We start from the raw sequence: 22052 nt of genomic DNA on the forward strand, positions 1-22052 counted from the left end.
CTATTGTGTACTGTCATAATGACGTTAGTTCTCTGGGGCTATTTATAGCCCCGAGAACTATAGCCAGCGGTCGAAAAATTTGCTGCTTTGCATCTTGTAAACAGATTTTAAGCCTAACTGTGCATTTATGGCTGTATGTTGTGATGTCAGATTATAGGTATTATGTAGCTGCTGTGTTGATAACAATCACAATATTCGATATCAACTGGAATTCTTTTAATTTAAGAAAAATTAAGTTTTAATGTCTATTTTTAGTAACAACGGTGAAATACGAGCTATACCTCCCACTCGGCGGCATCGTTGGGCCGAGATTCTCTGTGTATGTCCATTTTAAGATGGTTACATCATTTTCTCTATGTATGTCCCCGTTATATTATAGTTTGTAGCAAACAAACATGTTTTTGCACTAACTGGCAGAATTTTATTACCAATAGTTCGATAACAATAAACCACGCCCCGTGACCCTTATATGGTAAGCGTCACATCCGGGGTCATAGAGCAAAGGTCACCTCTCATTGGTCAATTCTAATTAGGCATCCCAGCATTGAGAAAAAATTTTCGGACGGTCGCCATTTTAATTTGGAAGAATCTAAATCTTGTCAGCGAATTTCACAAATCTACTGCTTACAGACTTGCTTTTTTATTGTGTATGGTGATAACTGCAGTTCTGTGCTCAATTCGAGGTATTACGAGACGTTTTTAGTGAAAGGTTTTGTACCTTGGAAGCTTCCCAGGCGTTGGAATCAACGATCCAGAAACAAAACAATCATGGCGGCCTATATGTTTTGAAACAAACTTCGATCGGAGGACAATCGGAATATCAATCATACCAGGAGAGTACTTGTTTTTTCCAATATATCTACCGTTATTGTAAGTAACGCAATTCTATTACGACAATGTCACGCAAGACTGTTTTAGTGTGGGGGCATAGTCTCGTTCGACGACTGGGTCAGTTCTGTGATGACCAACCAGACCATAACAATTTAGGTTTTCGTTCAGACTCGCACTCTATTCAGCTTGTTGGTTACTCGGGTGGCACCATTGACAGGCTTCGTCGACATTTAGATGACGTTTATTTTTATCGCCCAGATGTGATTTGCCTTCAGATAGCTGGGAATGACATTAGTGGTCCGGAGCAGAACCCTGACGTTGTTATGAAAAATCTGACTCTGCTGTTAGAACAATTGTTTGCTGCCCCTTTTGTGCGTTATGTAGTTGTGTTGGGTCTCTTTTCTCGACAGAGAACTCGTGCCCACAAAGGTGATGTCGACGTGACTACGTATAATCAGCGTGTGAGAGAAATGAATGACAGACTCCATGCTACCCTTTCGGGCAGCGTGTTTTGCAAATTTTGGCGTCATGATCGCATGAAAGACTTGTCCAAGTTGTATGACAGTGACGGTGTTCATTTCCGACGTCAACAGCCTTATTTTAAATCGGTACGAGGTGCTGTTTTATTTGGACTGAAAGGATGTGACAGTGCCCCGCAATGCTAATTTTAGCTATGAATTATCGGGACGTTTTAATAGAGTTACTCCCCTTATCACATCAACTGACATTATAGACCATGGCATACCATTGACCTATATTACCAAAGTTAACTGTTAATTGTTGTTTTTAATAATTAATTAAATTATATATCATATAACAGGGTTTATGTATTGTTATTATCATGTATATACTATTTCCTGTTAAAAGTCATTCATACAGTGTAATAATATTGAAGTTGATAGCATGTTTATTATAAAAAAAAAAAAAAAAAAAATTGTTGTGATAGCACCATTTGGCTTCAGTAAAACTCTTAAACATGTATTAAGCATTGTACAGCAGCGTGGGTTCACATTGGTGTTTACTTTGTATTCACTATTGCCAATGCTACCTACTTGTAGGCAGTCGGTATAAATGATGTGTTCTCCCTGTCTGTCAGGCTGTTCAAATTTGACATGTAGTTGTGTCATAGTTGTTTTGACATGTATTTGTGTCGTTATGGTTTTGACATGTATTTGTGTCAAGGTAATTATATAATGATGACATGTATTTGTGTCAAAGTTTTGTGACATGTATTGGTGTCTTGTGTTTTAGTATGTTATCGGGGTGACAATACCAATGTCAATGTCATAAGATCAATTTTATTGATTAATAGTAACCAAATTACATATCAATTCTACATTTGTCCCTCACACTGTCACTTCAGAAATCACAAAGCATGCCTCCAAAAAGAAAGGCGGCACGAAATCATGCCACAATACCTTCCCGGCCTCGGTTGGCAGCAACAACCAATGATGATGATTTGACTGCTCCTGATGGGCCACAGCCAGTCAATCTACAACAGGGCAGACTCATACCGGAAGCTGAGGTAGAACAGCTGATACAGAGGGCCGTACAGCAAGGGGTTGAAGCTGCTTGTAGGCAGATTTTCCCCCAAATAACAAACAACACAACTGCTACACCAGCCGTTGAACAGCAAGGGCCAGCAGCAACTGCAACCGGTCAGGCCTCTGGCTCAATGCCACAAATGGACGAAGCCGTTGGTGAGGATACAGTGTTACGGACTGCCATAGATGTGGCAGCTACTGTGTCACAGGTCGCCCCAGCTAATGACAGTGATTATGTGCCATTCAGGTCTACAGCAATCCCACTGCCAGCACTAGTAGCTCAACCTATTAAGGACAAAATTTGGGCTGGTGAATTCATTGAAATCTCAATGATTGACAAGAAAGATCACGAGAGCTTTGAACAAGTAATAAAGTACATTGCTGGGGCTCCTGTGGTGCAGTGGGTGCCCAAACATAGGACAAAGACACTGTCCTTGGATCAATGGACCAATAATTTCCACATATATGCAACCATATACTGTGAAAAGAAACCAGAGAAATTTGCCAGTCTCCTTAAATACATGTCAATTATTAGAAAATTAGCAAGTAAGGGTGCAGATTGGCAGTTTTATGACTGCTCCTTTAGAAGGTTACAGGCCACAAATGGGGATCAGGGCTGGGAAAGAGTCGAATGGGAGCTATGGCACGAAGCCATTATACGCAAAGTAGGACAAAGTTCGACCTCAGCAAAGCATTTATCTGTTCCACACCCCAAGGGTTTTTGTTTTAAATTTTTAGAAGGAAAACCGTGTCCGGGTCCAGAAGGGGGATGTCAACATTTTCATGGGTGTACCACATGTCAGGGTAATCACCACCCAGGTACCTGCCATGGCTCTTCCCAAGCCCCACGTTCACATTTTGGTGTGACACCAAATTTTCGTCCCCAACGATTCAATTTTCAAGCCCCATCAGGTCGTTATCAACCATACTCACCAAGAACACGTGGTAACTTCAGAAGTCGTCACCCCTATCATCGCCGATAGACTAGCAGTTATGTTAGAAGGCTATGATAATGAGAAAAAGCAATATCTTGTTCAGGGATTTAAGGAAGGGTTTCGCATTCATTATGATGGGGGAGAATTTAAGCCCACTTGTCAGAACCTAAAATCCGCAAAAGAGTTTCCTCACATTATCAAAGACAAATTACAAAAAGAACTTAAGGCTGGGCGTATAGCAGGACCATTTATTACCCCACCATACAATGATTATCATACTAGTCCCATAGGCGTTGTCCCTAAGAAAGAACCTGGTAAATTTCGCATGATCCATCACCTTAGTCACCCAAAAGGCTTTTCAATCAATGATGGAATCAGCCCAGAATCATCAACTGTCCAATATGCCACCATAGCTGATGCTATAGGAAAAATTAAACAGTTGGGACAGGGATGTTTTTTAGCTAAGACGGATATCGAGTCAGCTTTTAGAATAGTACCCATCCACCCAGATGACAGAAAGATGTTGGGTTTACAATGGGAAGGAAAATTATATTTTGACAAGTGCTTACCTATGGGTTTATCTGAAAGCTGCAAAATATTTGAAGAGCTTAGTACAGCCCTTGAATGGGTCGTTGCATCCAAATTCAGGTCCCCTGGTGTGGTTCATGTTCTAGACGATTTTCTTTTCATTGCCAGAACTAAATCAGAATGTGAAGCTATACTTAATTCTTTTCAAGATATGTGTTCATTCATAGGTATTCCATTAGCTCCCGAAAAAACCTTTGGGCCAGCCCAGGTCTTACCATTCCTAGGCATTACTTTGGACTCTGTCAACATGGAAGCTAGGCTCCCTAAAGATAAATTAGTTAAATGCAGTGAACTAATCACTCGCTTTAAAACACGCAAAAAGGTCACATTGAAAGAATTACAGTCCCTCATAGGAACATTACAATTTGCTACAACTGTAGTATTGCCAGGTCGTGCGTTCTTGCGCCGCCTTATTGATTTAACCATTGGAGTTCACAAGTCCTTTCATCTTCTTCGACTTACAATGGCAGCTAAGGCTGACCTCATTATGTGGGAGGAGTTTTTACAGGGTTTTAATGGTTCTCAGTTTTTCTTAGACGAAAGATGGTTGTTTAGTAACAACATCAATTTTTTCACAGACTCGTCCTTCATAGGTTTTGGGGGTCTATACCAAAACCAGTGGTTCTGTGGAACTTGGGTCCCTAAAGTAAAGGAAAAACGGGTTAATATAGCTATTTTAGAACTCTATCCCATTGTGTTGGCTATTCTTGCTTGGGGTGATCAACTCAAAAATAAATGCATTTGGTTTTTTACTGACAACCAGGCTTTGGTTCCGGTCATTAATAAACAATCTGCTCGAGACCCATTTATTATGCGGCTTATTCGCAAGTTAGTTTTGTCCTGCCTTCAGTACAATATTCTGTTTAAATGCGTACATGTTAGAGGTCATGACAACTTGCTAGCCGACGCCTTGTCTCGTTTACAGGTAGAGAAGTTCAAAAAATTGTGTCCATCAGCCTCCCCAGAGCCAACTCCAGTGCAGGCACTATTGGATCAGGAACTTTACCTGCTACATTAACCAAATTAATGACCGCTTGTCTGGCGCCATCTACAGAACGAGCTTATAACAAAATTTTGTCGGACTTAAACAGTTTTTGTCTATCAACACTAAACACCCAGGCTCGCCTTCCACTCACGTATGCAACAGTTGCACTGTATGTAGCTAATTGTCATGAAAAGGGTCTATCACCATCAACAATTACTTCACATTTGTCCGCAATAGCTTATATTCACAATATATCCGGTCATTCAGATCCCACAAAGTCGTTTCTGGTTAAGAAACTCCTAAAAGGTGCATCTAAAACTACACCAACATACGACACGCGTCTTCCCATCACTGAACCAATCCTTAATCAGCTAGTATCTTCAATATCTTTTTTATGTCCCAACAGCTATGATCAGCATTTGTATCGCTCTATTTTTACACTAGCCTTTTATGGCTTAGCTCGCATAGGCGAACTAGTTTACACCACACCTTTGGCTGTCAAAAATGTTCTCAGAATTTCTGACATTAATATCGCATACCACAAAGGAAATCCATCCAGTATAGAAATTAATTTCTCTAATTTTAAACACAATTGTGACAATCAGATTCATAGTGTCAGAGTGTCCAGTCTTGAGGGAAGTTGTGGAATATGCCCAGTTAATGCTTTGATAGAGTATTTAGCTGTCCGGGGGTCTAGCCCTGGGTCTCTGTACATCAACAAAGACAAACAACCTGTTGTACGTCATACCTTTGACTCAACAGTCCGTCGCTGTCTCAGATTTTGTGAGCTGGATAGTTCCCTGTATAAAGGACACTCTTTCAGAATAGGTGGGGCTACTCTAGCAGCAGAGAGAGGCATGACCGATGCTCAAATTAGGCTGTTGGGAAGGTGGAAATCAGATGCTTTTAAAAGATATATTCGATCTGTTCCCTTATACAGTCCTCGTTAATGGCAACGCCTATGAATACAGTTTACAATCACCTGACTCTTGGGACATAGCAGGTGTTGGAATAAAACTAATGAAACTTGTGTTAGATCTTTAGTATATACATGTATTACAGACTGCAGGCGCGTGGGTCCCTGTGGTATTCTAAGACAGGTCAATTCCTTATATACATGTATATACATTTATATATATGTTAAGGCAATCAAATTGATAGGTGTAGGCGCGTGGGTCCCTACACGTAGTTAATTTAGAATGACATGTAAGTTTTGAGTCATCAAATTTTCCAAGTACACTTGTGTGTTAGAACTGTAACTCGTTTATTTTTGTAGGTTTGATCGCTTTTGCTTAGACACTACTTGATAAATACCAGTTTGGTAACATAGGCGCGTGGGTCCCTATGTCTATCTGAAAGTTATATGATTGTGTATTCTATCTTACATTATATCAGGCGGTGTTTAATTTAAGTCTACCAAACTATATAAAGTCTTAATCCAGTTAAGTCACAGGCGCGTGGGTCCCTGTGCCAATAATTAAGCGGGACAATTTTAATGCCAAACATATTATTTTGTTTATTTTGTTACTAGTTTTATACTTTGAAAATGTTTTGAAACAATATCATGTTTAATCCTGTTCAGTCACAGGCGCGTGGGTCCCTGTGTCAAAATAAATCTGGACAATTTTTCTGGTCAAACAACATGATTTTATTTATTTTGTTTTATTATTGAAAATGTCATTATAGACATGTTACTCTCCATGCTGTTTCGGGTGGCGGATGACAATATATATCTTTTATATATTGTCATTTTGGCGGACTTATCTATCTTCCGCTCACCTTTGCTGTATAAGGTGTTATTCATACAAAGAATTCAAAGAAATACTATTAATAATCAAAATCTTTTCAATTATCATTATCAACATAAAAGAATGAAAAATTAAATAAAATAATTGCGGCCACTCCTAAAAAAGTGAGCCAATTTATCGCCACACATTTGTCTTGCTGGTTTTTTATTTGGTACACGTGTTTAGAAGGAGACCATGCAGCAAACAGAGCTCTACAACATGGAGGTAACATGTCAAATAACAAATCGATTTGTAAAAGGGAGGGGGATAAGCAGTTGTCATAAATTTGAAGAGAGTTTTATTACAGTGGAGGCAAAAATTATAGTTTGTAGCAAACAAACATGTTTTTGCACTAACTGGCAGAATTTTATTACCAATAGTTCGATAACAATAAACCACGCCCCGTGACCCTTATATGGTAAGCGTCACATCCGGGGTCATAGAGCAAAGGTCACCTCTCATTGGTCAATTCTAATTAGGCATCCCAGCATTGAGAAAAAATTTTCGGACGGTCGCCATTTTAATTTGGAAGAATCTAAATCTTGTCAGCGAATTTCACAAATCTACTGCTTACCCTCCCATCCCTCCCATATTTTATTGCATGTACATGATAGATTTACCTGTTTAATGTTTGGTATGTGAGCAATGTTTTGTACGTGAGAAATGTTTTGTATGCGAGAAATGTTTTGTATGTGAGATATTTTGCCATTATGTTATGGTGCTTTGTAGAGTTAACTAATGTTGTAATTTTGTAAAGCGGACTTATCTATCTTCCGCTCACCTTTGCTGTATAAGGTGTTATTCATACAAAGAATTCAAAGAAATACTATTAATAATCAAAATCTTTTCAATTATCATTATCAACATAAAAGAATGAAAAATTAAATAAAATAATTGCGGCCACTCCTAAAAAAGTGAGCCAATTTATCGCCACACATTTGTCTTGCTGGTTTTTTATTTGGTACACGTGTTTAGAAGGAGACCATGCAGCAAACAGAGCTCTACAACATGGAGGTAACATGTCAAATAACAAATCGATTTGTAAAAGGGAGGGGGATAAGCAGTTGTCATAAATTTGAAGAGAGTTTTATTACAGTGGAGGCAAAAAAGATAGTTACATCATTTTCTCTGTGTATGTCCCTTATAAGATAGTTACATCATTTTATCTGTGTATGTCCCTTGTAAGATAGTTACATCATTTTCTCTATGTATGTCCCCGTTATAAGATAGTTACATCATTTTCTCTATGTATGTCCCCGTTATAAGATAGTTACATCATTTTCTCTATGTACATGTTTGTCCTTTATTAGAAAGTTCCGTCATTTTCTCCGTGTATGTCCCTTATATTTCCCTGAATTACAGCCAAGATCGAGGACTATATATATCAGTTGCCTAAACAATCGGTTTGACTAAATTTGCTATGCCTAGATAGAATATTATAATCTATCGCATACAAATCGATTTATTGAAGATAAGGTCTGTGATAAGTTGGGAAAGTTTGTGTTCATTTCTTATGGCGCGGGAAGGATGTCATGATTAAATATTTTTGCCTAGGCAAAAATCGAATATTGCTTAGGCAAAAATATTTCAGTCTAGGCAATATTCAATTTTTGCCTAGGCAAAAATAATTTTGTTTCGATTATTGCCTAGGCAAAAGTCGTATTTTGAATAGTACAATACGTATTTTGAACATGCAGATACTCAAAATGTCCACCACGAAAACGTACAAATATATTAACATCATCTGGACGACGACAGCTATAGAAATAACAATAATCATATATGGTACAAGAAAATAATTTTAGGTTGTAATCCGATAATACTGTGATACATCATAACCTTTGTAGCAATCGTTCAAAACAGATCATTCGTTGGTGATCAATTATTGATTTTCTTCAGTTATCGATTTTTGATTGATGATGAAATTACAGTTGCGATGTTGGTTGTACCAGATCTGCGTACGCAAGTTATATGCACATTAGCCATTCTGAAGGCAGTAATTTGATTTGTTAATCGTAAAGGTTACCTGGATGTTTGGTTTGTTTGTTTTTGTTTAACGTCCTATTAACAGCCAGGGTCATTTAAGGACGTGCCAGGTTTTGGAGGTGGAGGAAAGCCGGAGTACCCGGAGAAAAACCACCGGCCTACGGTCAGTACCTGGCAACTGCCCCACGTAGGTTTCGAACTCGCAACCCAGAGGTGGAGGGCTAGTGTTAAAGTGTCGGGACACCTTAACCACTCGGCCACCGCGGCCCCCTTACCTGGATGTTGTCAGATCCTCTTTGAAACGGAGTAATAATAAGGATCTGAATTAGATTGTGTCATCACATTAAATGAATAGCACTCACGACAAGATCTCAACAGCGATATTTTCAGTAAATTTCAGATTGTGTGTTTTAATCGGAAAGGAATTTCATACCACTTTCCTGACTATGGATATTATCATATGTAATCGCTCATTTTACAAAGATAACATCCCTAGGTGACTGATTCAATTTAACGGGGTTGACAACCTAAGGGCCCGAAGGGCAGTGCCAAAATGGGTCCATTTAGAAATATACTTACAAAATATGGGTCTAGATGCACAGATAATATGCACTTTAGATAACTTTTGATTTAAATCATTTAACATGTAATTTCTTATGACGGCTTGTCGATTTCTAAGGCCATTTTGACCCGCAAATGCTGGATTAAAGTTCCATTATAAAAGTATCTATACAACGGCCTCTTCATTGGTCAGCTATAAGGCTGCAGCGTTCAGACAAACAAACTATAATTACCAAATGCTAAAAAATTGGCCTCTTGTTTATAATCTATAGTAATACAAATGACGTATGAATGTACCAAGTCCCTGTGTTCATGCCTTGACAAAGGGAGACAACCCAAATATATTTGAAGAAAATAAAAGGAGTTGTATGGATTCAATATTTTCAAGTTTGCTGGACAAGCGACATGACGTGCTGTTGTTTTTCGGGGTTAATGTAAATATGAGTTCGTTCACAAATTCAGAATGAATTTGAATAAAATCTGAATATCACACACGTAGATTTTTATGTACGATGGATAAATGTACACAGAGTTAGCAGGGGATGAATTATACGGTACAGATATTTTCTTTGGAATCTGGTGAAATATATTCATTATTATTGTAATCTGAATTTAAAACAAAACAGTAAATCCTAATCTGTATCAATTAATTATGTATCTTTTTGTCCACGAAGTAATTATGATCTCTTTAATGTTAAATCATACATCAGTTGTGTGTTATCTTTGATATTAATTCCGTTATTAGTATTCGAAACATTAAGTTATATAAAAAAAAATCGGACTCTTTCAAACATTACCTTGCGTATAATGTTTTAACATACATAATAATTAACCCTTCGACCAAAAGAATCATAACAACATAAAAAAGAAAACGACTTAAATATTTTTTATATGCACCACCCAAAATATCAGAATGTTTTCATGCTATTTATTGCTTCATTACTGTTATAAAACATGCATTCATGAATATTTATAACCAGACATACAAGTCACAGGTACTTGACGTAAACACGTAAATTAAAGGTAAATTGAAAAGCAAATTAGAAGTATCTGCCGTAAGGTATCAAGGTACTTAAATATATCTATATTTACCTGACCGTCTGTCATCAGGTGCTTTCCTGAATCCTCCATAGCTAGTGGTTTGTAAGCATATTTCTCCGATACCATTATATCAATTAAAGCTTTGTTATTGACAAGTCATGTCGATTTCTGTTTCACTCAATTGAAAAAAAAAAAAATACCGGAGAACCGGTTCAAATCGATACTTTAACATCAATATTTTACCTATTTAACAATAAGCAGAGTCAACCAAACACCAGTAGCTTTTAAAATTCCTAACATTTAGAATTCTAGAATCGCTACATTGAATCCACAACTATATACATCAATAGGAACGAAGCAGAGTTTCTCAACGACATGAGCTCACGGCAAGGAGGCTCTCGCCGGGGGAGATCCGTTTTTGAGAGAACACGTCACGGAAAATAATCAATACATGCCTACACGGTTGTATATTCGTAAGAAAATGAACCCTAAAACTTTTATCTCTTTTAACATATTTCAGATCCCTTTAAGAATTTTTTATCTGAAAAACAGTCTGGTTTTGAAGTGGAAAGAATAGCTGTATCGATTTGCTACGACTTATTTGACTAAAAACCTATTACACAATATAGAGGGAATAACAGGCTATTAATAAGAACATGTTAAATAATGTACCGTACTTTATCTAGTAACTCGTTGACCTCAGTTTTTAATTAATTCACCAAAAAATGGCCCTGCATGATAGTACTTGTACAATGGAATCCCGTTAATCCGAATACATCTTAACCGGAAAGTCAATGTTCAAGGAAAGAAACTAAACTAAACTAAAAGAAAATCGCTACCTGTGTAGATTTACGTAGGTATAACCCCGGGTGGAAGGTAATTAAAGGGCAGTTTTGACTTATCATATTAGCGTAAAATATATCATAAAGTATGTGTACACAATAAACTATAATGAACCAAAATGGTAAATCTTATATCCATTTGAATTTATATATATTACAAAGGAAGACAACGTTTTGACTCGTCGGAACTATCGGATTAACGAATAGATTTCATTGGTGAGGACGTGCAGCACAAAAAGCGAGTGTAATAAATATTTTATTTGTCTTATTATTTATTTATATTCTCCATGAAAAATAGAGTAACCGAAATATAAATAAAAAACAGACGCGATCCTTATCAGCATCTTCAAATCATTTGATGACATTTTATGATTTGCTGTTTCAACTTTGAGCTTTAAAGTTTAGATAATTCGTGACCTCGCTGCACAAGACCTATAAGTATAAAAAAAATAATAAGTGAAATAATACCAAAATGCCAAGGATAAATGTAAGAAAAATAAAAAACAAAATACGAGATTAACCACAAGGCATTTCTGCATGCTTTCATATATAGACGTCTTTAGGCTGGCGGACTTCTGAAGACGTCTATGGAGACAGAAAGACCTTGCGATCAACCTTGGTTTTTGTTTTGTTTTACTCCAATGTTAGTATTAGCTTTCAACAGGTTTCCATTTTTACCGGTTTTTTTTCTTCTTAAATGTCGTTTTCCTCAAATGTTGGTAATGCTATCAAATAAATAAAAAAATGTCGGATGAACGAGTTTCCTGAATAGAGACCTCTATATTTAATTCCGTTCTCGAATTTATCTATCCACGTATGCTATCACACTCGAGCTATATGACTTTTCACCATATGAAAATACGTGCCAGATAATTAATTAAACACGTCAGCAGAGGTGTCTGTCAAAATATTAATTACATACAATCAAGGCCTTTCCTCACCTTGGCATCAAGTTTCCATGGATATTAAAATAGAGGACTCTACACAGCACCTTGACACATGCCAGTTCTAAACCATATGGGCTTACATAATGTGTATTACAAGGGGGATTTGTGTCAAGTACCTGTGATCGACATAAAATTATCAAACAGACGTATTGTATAGTGAAACGTTATGACGCAGTGTACCTTACATCACAGACGAGTTATAGAAGGATGGAACAGCTGTATGGTACAGTACCTAATATCACTGACGAGTCCTAGAAGGACGGAACAGCTGTATGGTACAGTACCAAACATCACTGACGAGTTATAGAAGGACGGAACAGCTGTATGGTACAGTACCAAACATCACTGACGAGTCCTAGAAGGACTGAACAGCTGTATGGTACAGTACCTAACATCACTGACGAGTCCTAGAAGGACTGAACAGCTGTATGGTACAGTACCTAACATCACTGACGAGTCCTAGAAGGACTGAACAGCTGTATGGTACAGTACCTAACATCACTGACGAGTCCTAGAAGGACTGAACAGCTGTATGGTACAGTACCTAACATCACCGACGAGTCCTAGAAGGACGGAACAACTGTATGGTACAGTAAGTAACATCACTGACGAGTCCTAGAAGGACGGAACAACTGTATGGTACAGTACCTTACATCACTGACGAGTCCTAGAAGGACGGAACAGCTGTATGGTACAGTACCTTACATCACTGACGAGTCCTAGAAGGACGGAACAGCTGTATGGTACAGTACCAAACATCACTGACGAGTCCTAGAAGGACGGAACAGCTGTATGGTACAGTACCTAATATCACTGACGAGTCCTAGAAGGACGGAACAGCTGTATAGTACAGTACCTAATATCACTGACGAGTCCTAGAAGGACGGAACAGCTGTACGGTACAGTACCTAACATCACTGACGAGTCCTAGAAGGACGGAACAGCTGTATGGTACAGTACCTAATATCACTGACGAGTCCTAGAAGGATGGAACAGCTGTATGGTACAGTACCAAACATCACTGACGAGTCCTAGAAGGACGGAACAGCTGTATGGTACAGTACCAAACATCACTGACGAGTCCTAGAAGGACGAAACAGCTGTATGGTACAGTACGTAGCATCACTGACGAGTCCTAGAAGGACGGAACAGCTGTATGGTACAGTACCGAACATCACTGACGAGTCCTAGAAGGACGGAACAGCTGTATGGTACAGTACCGAACATCACTGACGAGTCCTAGAAGGACGGAACAGCTGTATGGTAGAGTACCGAACATCACTGACGAGTCCTACAAGGACGGAACAGCTGTATGGTACAGTACCGAACATCACTGACGAGTCCTAGAAGGACGGAACAGCTGTATGGTACAGTACCGAACATCACTGACGAGTCCTAGAAGGACGGAACAGCTGTATGGTACAGTACCAAACATCACTGACGAGTCCTACAAGGACGGAACAGCTGTATGGTACAGTACCAAACATCACTGACGAGTCCTTGAAGGATGGAACAGCTGTATGGTACAGTACCTAACATCACTGACGAGTCCTAGAAGGACGGAACAGCTGTATGGTACAGTACGTAGCATCACTGACGAGTCCTAGAAGGACGGAACAACTGTATTGTACAGTATACCTAACATCACTGACGAGTCCTGGAAGGTCGGAACAGCATGTATAGTTAAGTTAAGTTCATTTTCCATCAGATATTGGTATCTACAATAATCATGTATCTGGTTATCTTTGTACGGTTAAGTTATTACAACGGTATGCTAAAAAAAATAAAATAAAATGAAATGAAAGCAATTTTGTGACATATATTTTGTTGCAGAATTTCACAACTTAAATTAGCAGTGTTAAATTGGTAACGGTAAAAAGTCAACAACACATAGCTTAGTTTAAAAAAAAACAGAGTCTAAAGATGTACTTCAATTTACGGTTCTTTTTCATAAATACAACATCGTATACATTTTTTCCCCTTCGAAATAGAATCGATGAACAATATATTATCACAAACACAAAACAAATGATATAAAGAATTAAGATAAATAGTAATATTAAACACGAAACAAAAAACAAACTAAAATATTAAAAAAAAAAAAAAAAACCATAAAACCCAGTGAATATCGAATGGCGAATTCTTGTTGGACAATAGTACCGTTTTTGGAGACAATGTTACTAAGTGATAATTCGGTGACCTGTAAAAAGTATATTTCCTTTCCAGACCGATTTTCAATCCCTAAACAATCTGGAATTATGTACAAGTACTTAGTATTTCATCTTCCGAAAATCTTGAATGAACGAAGGGAGCTAACTCTCAGAACCGTCTGGACTTCGATGAGCAAAGATACTAATATACCATTCCAAAAAACAGTTCATACGTTTTGGTACGTTTCTCAAACACGAAAGTGTTTTTTTTTAAACGAATAGATAAAGTCCCAGGATACATCAGTTATACTAGATTTTTTTAAAATCAAGTATAAAAAGTAAAAAAAACAACAACAAAAACAACAAAAAAACAAAAAACAAAAAAACAAAAACAAAACAAAAAACAAATGTCAACAAAACAAAACAGAAAGAAATCTCGAAACACTGATCGGCATGTCCACAAATGACATTTGTTTTGATTATGCACTTCGAGAAAAATACCAAATATCAACGAAAGATGAGGATAATCTTAAAATAACAATTGGTTTTTAAATCCTAATAAAAAAAATCTTTCAATTAATCAGAATATTTTAGAATGTCAGTCATTACTTCGATGTTTAAGAATTTGATTATTTTTGTGCATACAGATGGTCATTGATTAAACTTTTCTATTCACGTCGATTACTTCCTTGTTGTCGTGGCAGCAACCTTATTAAGGCTGGTGTTAATCATTGACGGGGTTTATACAATACTGCGAGTCTCGTTCATAAATCAATATTGCGTGTGAATGTCTGCCACGAGAGTTTGCTAGCGACGCGAGAGTTATCGTTCTTCCCACAGTGCATGTGTGTCATAAAAGTGTATAGTATTAAAACTTCAATAAATGTTTAGACAGGACTAAACTATCTGGTCGCATTATCAGAAAAGAAAGTTAACATGATGATATATGTTTCCGTACACTGTTGGCTACCTAGTCTAATCTTCACATTTTTCGGTTTGTTCTAGGTCGACTGACCAATTTCTTCTTTTGAAAACTCGTTTGAAACCTTACATGTACCTTGGGTTACATGTAATAACCCTAATATGTACCTTTGGTTATATGTAATAACCCTAATATGTACCTTGGGTTACATGTTATAACCCTAATATGTACCTTGGGTTATATGTAATAACCCTAATATGTACCTTGGGTTATATGTAATAACCCTAATATGTACCTTGGGTTATATGTAATAACCCTAATATGTACCTTGGGTTATATGTAATAACCCTAATATGTACCTTGGGTTATACAATGTATGTAATAACTCTTATAATGTACCTATGGTTATATGTAATAACCCTTATAATGTACCTATGGTTATATGTAATAACCCTTATAATGTACCTATGGTTATATGTAATAACCCTACTATGTACCTTGGGTTATATGTAATTATCCTACTATACACATTGGGTTATATGTAATAACCCTACTATGTAACTTGGGTTATATGTAATAACCTTGACATGTACCTTGGGTTATATGTAATAACCCTAATATGTACCTTGGGTTATATGTAATTATCCTACTATACACATTGGGTTATATGTAATAACCCTACTATGTACCTTGGGTTATATGTAATAACCTTGACATGTACCTTGGGTTATATGTAATAACCCTAATATGTACCTTGGGTTATTTGTAATCACCCCTGCCTTGGGTTATATGTAATAACCTTGATATGTACCTAACATTGGCGGTTATCCTTATTAAAGAAATTTCTTGTTGTACTACCCACTTGACATTCACCTTGAAAATGCAAATATTCAGCCTCTCCCAGCCGTATTTAGTGATATCATTTAACAGATATTATCAAAAATATAATATCACACTTTTTAATTACGTAATATGACATGTAAAATGCAAAAGAGGTCATCTATAATTCTCTGTTTTTATTAACACATACATCAGTGATATCATTTTGACCGTGATTAATTAAGTGATATTACATAGACCGTGATTAATTAAGTGATATTACTTAGACCGTGATTAATTAAGTGATATTACGTAGACCGTGATTAATTAAGTGATATTACATAGACCGTGATTAATTAAGTGATATTACATAAACCGTGATTAATTAAGTGATATTACGTAGACCGTGATTAATTAAGTGATATTATGCAAACCGTGATTAATTAAGTGATATTACATAGACCGTGATTAATTAAGTGATATTACATAGGCCGTGATTAATTAAGTGATTTCACTTACATGTAGACCGTGATTAATTAAGTGATTTTACGTAGACCTTGATTAATTAAGTGATATCACTTAGACCGTGATTAATTAAGTGATATCACTTTATCAAATAAGTGATATTACATAGACCGTGATTAATTAAGTGATATCACTTAGACCGTGATCAATTAAGTGATATCACTTAGACCGTAATTAATTAAGTGATATCACGTAGACCGTGATTAATTAAGTGATATCACTTTATTAAATAAGTGATATTACATAGACCGTGATTAATTAAGTGATATTACGTAGACCGTGATTAATTAAGTGATATTACATAGACCGTGATTAATTAAGTGATATCACTTAGACCGTTATTAATTAAGTGATATTACATAGACCGTGATTAATTAAGTGATATTACTTAGACCGTGATTAATTAAGTAATATTACGTAGACCGTGATTAATTAAGTGATATTACGTAGACCGTGATTAATTTAGTGATATTACGTAGACCGTAATTAGTTAAGTGATATTACATAGACCGTAATTAATTAAGTGATATTACTTAGACCGTGATTAATTAAGTGATATTACGTAGACCGTAATAAATTAAGTGATATTACTTAGACCGTGATTAATTAAGTGATATCACTTACATGTAGACCGTGATTAATTAAGTGATTTTACGTAGACCGTGATTAATTAAGTGATATCACTTAGACCGTGATTAATTAAGTGATATCACTTTATCAAATAAGTGATATTACATAGACCGTGATTAATTAAGTGATATCACTTAGACCGTGATCAATTAAGTGATATCACTTACATGTAGACCGTGATTAATTAAGTGATATCACGTAGACCGTGATTAATTAAGTGATATCACTTTATTAAATAAGTGATATTACATAGACCTTGATTAATTAAGTGATATTACATAGACCGTAATTAATTAAGTGATATTACTTAGACCGTAATTAATTAAGTGATATTACGTAGACCGTGATTAATTAAGTGATATTACGTAGACCGTGATTAATTAAGTGATATTACATAGACCGTGATTAATTAAGTGATATTACTTAGACCGTGATTAATTAAGTAATATTACGTAGACCGTGATTAATTAAGTGATATTACGTAGACCGTGATTAATTTAGTGATATTACGTAGACCGTAATTAGTTAAGTGATATTACATAGACCGTAATTAATTAAGTGATATTACTTAGACCGTGATTAATTAAGTGATATTACGTAGACCGTAATAAATTAAGTGATATTACTTAGACCGTGATTAATTAAGTGATATCACTTACATGTAGACCGTGATTAATTAAGTGATTTTACGTAGACCGTGATTAATTAAGTGATATCACTTAGACCGTGATTAATTAAGTGATATCACTTTATCAAATAAGTGATATTACATAGACCGTGATTAATTAAGTGATATCACTTAGACCGTGATCAATTAAGTGATATCACTTACATGTAGACCGTGATTAATTAAGTGATATCACGTAGACCGTGATTAATTAAGTGATATCACTTTATTAAATAAGTGATATTACATAGACCGTGATTAATTAAGTGATATTACATAGACCGTAATTAATTAAGTGATATTACTTAGACCGTGATTAATTAAGTGATATCACTTAGACCGTAATTAATTTAGTGATATTACGTAGACCGTAATTAATTAAGTGATATTACGTAGACCGTGATTAATTAAGTGATATTACGTAGACCGTGATTAATTAAGTGATATTACTTAGACCGTGATTAATTAAGTAATATTACGTAGACCGTGATTAATTAAGTGATATTACGTAGACCGTGATTAATTAAGTGATATTACGTAGACCGTAATTAGTTAAGTGATATTACATAGACCGTAATTAATTAAGTGATATTACTTAGACCGTGATTAATTAAGTGATATTACGTAAACCGTGATTAATTAAGTGATATTACGTAGACCGTGATTAATTAAGTGATATTACGTAGACCGTAATTAGTTAAGTGATATCACTTAGACCGTGATTAATTAAGTGATATTACGTAGACCGTGATTAATTAAGTGATATTACGTAAACAACTAAGTGATTAAATGATGCCATTTAAAAGACAAACTAATATGTCTTTATTCAATAAGTGATGTCACTAAATTGGAATAAATGCATGAAGTAAAACGTTGCCTTATAGAAACTGACAAATGTATTATTAGTACTTAATGCAGTTTAGTGGAGAGAAATGGAACTAAGGGCGGTAATCCAGTAAAAAGTCAATATCGCCCAGAGCGCATGCTCCAGGGAAACATTGAGGCGATACTTGCACCGAGTCTTTTAAGATCTTTTGAAAATCATTGTTATTTAGCGAAATAATATTAACTTGTTAATTTAATGAGACTTTGTGGATGATTTGACACCTTCATCAATTATATAAGCTTCGAATAATTGATAAAATATAAAAATATTTTCAGGCAATAAGCGCTTTGTGTATAACGTAATTTATCATCATGTTAAATACTTCTTGCATAATTCATAACGTAACATCCAAAAATTAAGCCTTGCATATAATCGTCTCGTGAAAACCTGATAGTAATCCCGTACTGCAGTCCCTTGGGAGGACATCGGTAATACATTTTAAATAAAACGTCGCTAGGAATTATTTTAAATCACCTCGATTCCGTGCACTTTAATAAGCTAACCTAACGGATTAGCTGTTGTGCCATGTTTATCCGTACTTTTAATAAAAGCGCCGACTCTCATTAACGTTTTGCTAGTTGTACGTTGTTTGTGTTAATCAAATTCGATTTCACTCTTAATTACTTAAAGTTTAGATACATTGTAATTTAGCCACCCTTACGAATAACAAGAGTAAGGGTATCATAATAAGAATTGTTTTAAGACATAACATTTTATTAATCTGATTAAAATCCAGATCATCATCATACAATGTCATCGAAGTGATGATCTGTATTTTAATCAGATTAAATGTCTTATATATAAGCGAAATAACACATTGCTCTGACATCTGGATAAAATATGGAGATTTTCAAAGGGGTAATATAGAAGAAAAAATCCTAAACATGCTTTTCAATTCCCCCAACAGTACATATTTACAGTATATGTAGCTTAAATTATCGCAATTCAACAAAAAAATCTCAATGATGTGTAATTGATTGGTGTACACGTGCTTTGATCCAAATAAGTGCTTTCGAGAATAAAACAGATTGTTCAATTAAGTAATAACCTGCCTTAAAACATCATGATTAAAAAAAATAGATTCTGTACAAATAAAAGTCTACAGAGAAGAAGGAATGACAATTTTGTTTAGAGATTGAATCAATCGGAACACCTCACCTTAGTCTCAATCAGGAACATTCGGCACTTTCGGTAAACGAGAGCATATTTCCTCGTTTACGGAAAGTGCCGATGTTTCCCATGAAGTCTTTTGAAAGGAAGAACGACAACAGTGGGTAGGGATTAAATCAATCGGAACACCACGCCTACATGTACGTCTTCCATCGTTGGGGTAGCGCTTGAATCAATCAGGAACCTTCGGCACTTTCCGCAAACTAGAATATATTTCCTCGTTTACGGGAAATGCCGATTGGTCCCAATGTGTTTCTCGTTCATGGAATGTGCCAAAGGTTGTTCAGATTATTAAGCGATTGAATTTGAGTGTAAGGAACGAAACTCTGGGTACAGTCACATGGAGATGTAAGGCATAATAAACCATAATATATCACAATCCTTTATCATATCTATATATATATATATTTATATTGTTCTGATAACTTTAAACTCAAGCAAAAATAATTCTATTATAGCAGATATATTAAACACTTCATAGAATTGGATAACATTGTGTTGCTTACTGCATATCATTAATTCTACCATGTTTGCTATGCAAGGCCAGTTTTGATTAGTTTAAAACCATGTATTATTTAAGAAATAATTAACAATGATTCGTGTATTATTGCAGGATATACAACGAGGACGAGTATATTTTGCAATTGAATTAATAACGAAGGCCGCAGGCCTGAGTTATTAATTAAAATTGCAAAATATCCGAGTCCGAGTTGTATATCCTGCAACAATACACGAGTCAAAGTTGATTATTTTATTCTACCATGTACTGTTTGGTTCTTAGATCGACCTCTTTCTAATAGAAAAATAGCAAAGAAACCCTGAGAAAACCTTGTAATTTATTTCTTGAGTATTGCATTATTTGTTGATGAAATATACAGGCAATACAGTACTACGATCAAGAGCATCTTTCATATGGCATTGATTTTGAAATTAAAAAAAGGATAAAAAAAAAAAGAAAAAAAAAAAAGGTGGGCCTCCGTAGGATTTGAACTCGCGTCGTGATAAAAATTAATGAAAGACTAACCCATTAGCCCACTCGGCTATAGTCACCTTTAATGAAACGGGTGAATATTAGATACATAAAATTGTTACAGCCGTGACTCCCGACCGTGTATTATTGGCACGAGCGTGGGTTATTGGAAAATCTACATGTATGTAACATTATACTAGTAAAATCGTTCGTTAAAGTACATAAACAAAATCAGCATCTATCATGCTCATGTTACAAACAATTAACACAATAGAAGCAATTGTTTGACTGAATTTGACTTTATATATGCATAAACACTAATTTTGTTTTGTCATTGAAATGCAAATGGCGGTTGTGAATAATATTACACAAATAATGCAAATGAGCTAATTGTGTTCAATGAAAAATGCATTGTTAGCAAGATTTTTCTTAAGCATATTAACAAATTACATGTCAACAACAAGGCCCGGGATTTGCCATGATACATATTAACAATCGATAAAGTTGCCCATTTTTCATTGTAGTGAGCTATAGGTTTGTGAGATTCATTGTATTTGCTATTTAGGTGAGCCTTAACAGTTTGTTTTCACACATTTAAGCATTGAACTGCTTTCATTTGGAAGTTATGGGCTGATGAATGCCAACTGGACAAAGGCAAATTCAACATGACGCGTGCTAGCGCTTCATGTTGAATTTGCCTTTGTCCAGTTGGCATTCATCAGCCTATAACTTCCAAATGAAAGCAGTTCAATGCTTATATTTACATTTGACAACGAATTTGAAAGACTATATCCAGGAATTTTACTCTGATAATGAATGAACAACTTATTATCGTCAAAGACGGAACAGCCTTTTCAACAGCCATTTTTCGTTATCGCCGACGTGACAATTATGACGTCACTATAATAATGACGTCATAATAAAGATTTGGAAGTTATGGACTCATAACTTCCAAGTGAGCTTGGTAAAGTTATATAGTGGGGCTGCAGTGTAAATGTAAATATATGGTGATAACTGATACAGGCAATGTAGTGCAGAACAGTTACAAAAAAGTAAGTCATTCAATACCTATCACCGAGCTTCTAGCTGTGGGCGTCTGTCTGTGACGTTACTGCTTCTAACGACAAATTAATGCCGGCATGAATGACAAAGAGGTGTAGCCATGACTTCTCTCAAACCCGCTAGTTACAGGGGATGGGCATACACTGGTTACTGTGTAGTTTATTATCATTATCGACCCTAGCTTTACGATTGTTACCTCGCCTT

The 22052-nt window shown here is 35.8% G+C and overlaps 2 protein-coding genes across 2 annotated transcripts; both read left to right on the forward strand.

Moving 5' to 3' along the window:
• Positions 1 to 748: 748 nt before the first annotated feature.
• Positions 749 to 3387, forward strand: LOC117318002. The gene is made up of 2 exons (XM_033872972.1): positions 749 to 870; positions 2195 to 3387. Exon 2 carries the CDS (start codon positions 2207 to 2209, stop codon positions 3356 to 3358), a length of 1152 nt encoding a protein of 383 aa, XP_033728863.1. The 5' UTR covers positions 749 to 870; positions 2195 to 2206; the 3' UTR covers positions 3359 to 3387.
• Positions 3369 to 4916, forward strand: LOC117318114. Its single transcript, XM_033873116.1, has one exon. The coding sequence runs from the start codon at positions 3369 to 3371 to the stop codon at positions 4914 to 4916; it is 1548 nt and encodes a 515-aa protein (XP_033729007.1).
• The last annotated feature ends 17136 nt before the right edge of the window (positions 4917 to 22052 follow it).

The sequence above is a fragment of the Pecten maximus genome, chromosome 19 (assembly GCF_902652985.1).
Source record: "Pecten maximus chromosome 19, xPecMax1.1, whole genome shotgun sequence".
NCBI lineage: Eukaryota > Metazoa > Mollusca > Bivalvia > Pectinida > Pectinidae > Pecten > Pecten maximus.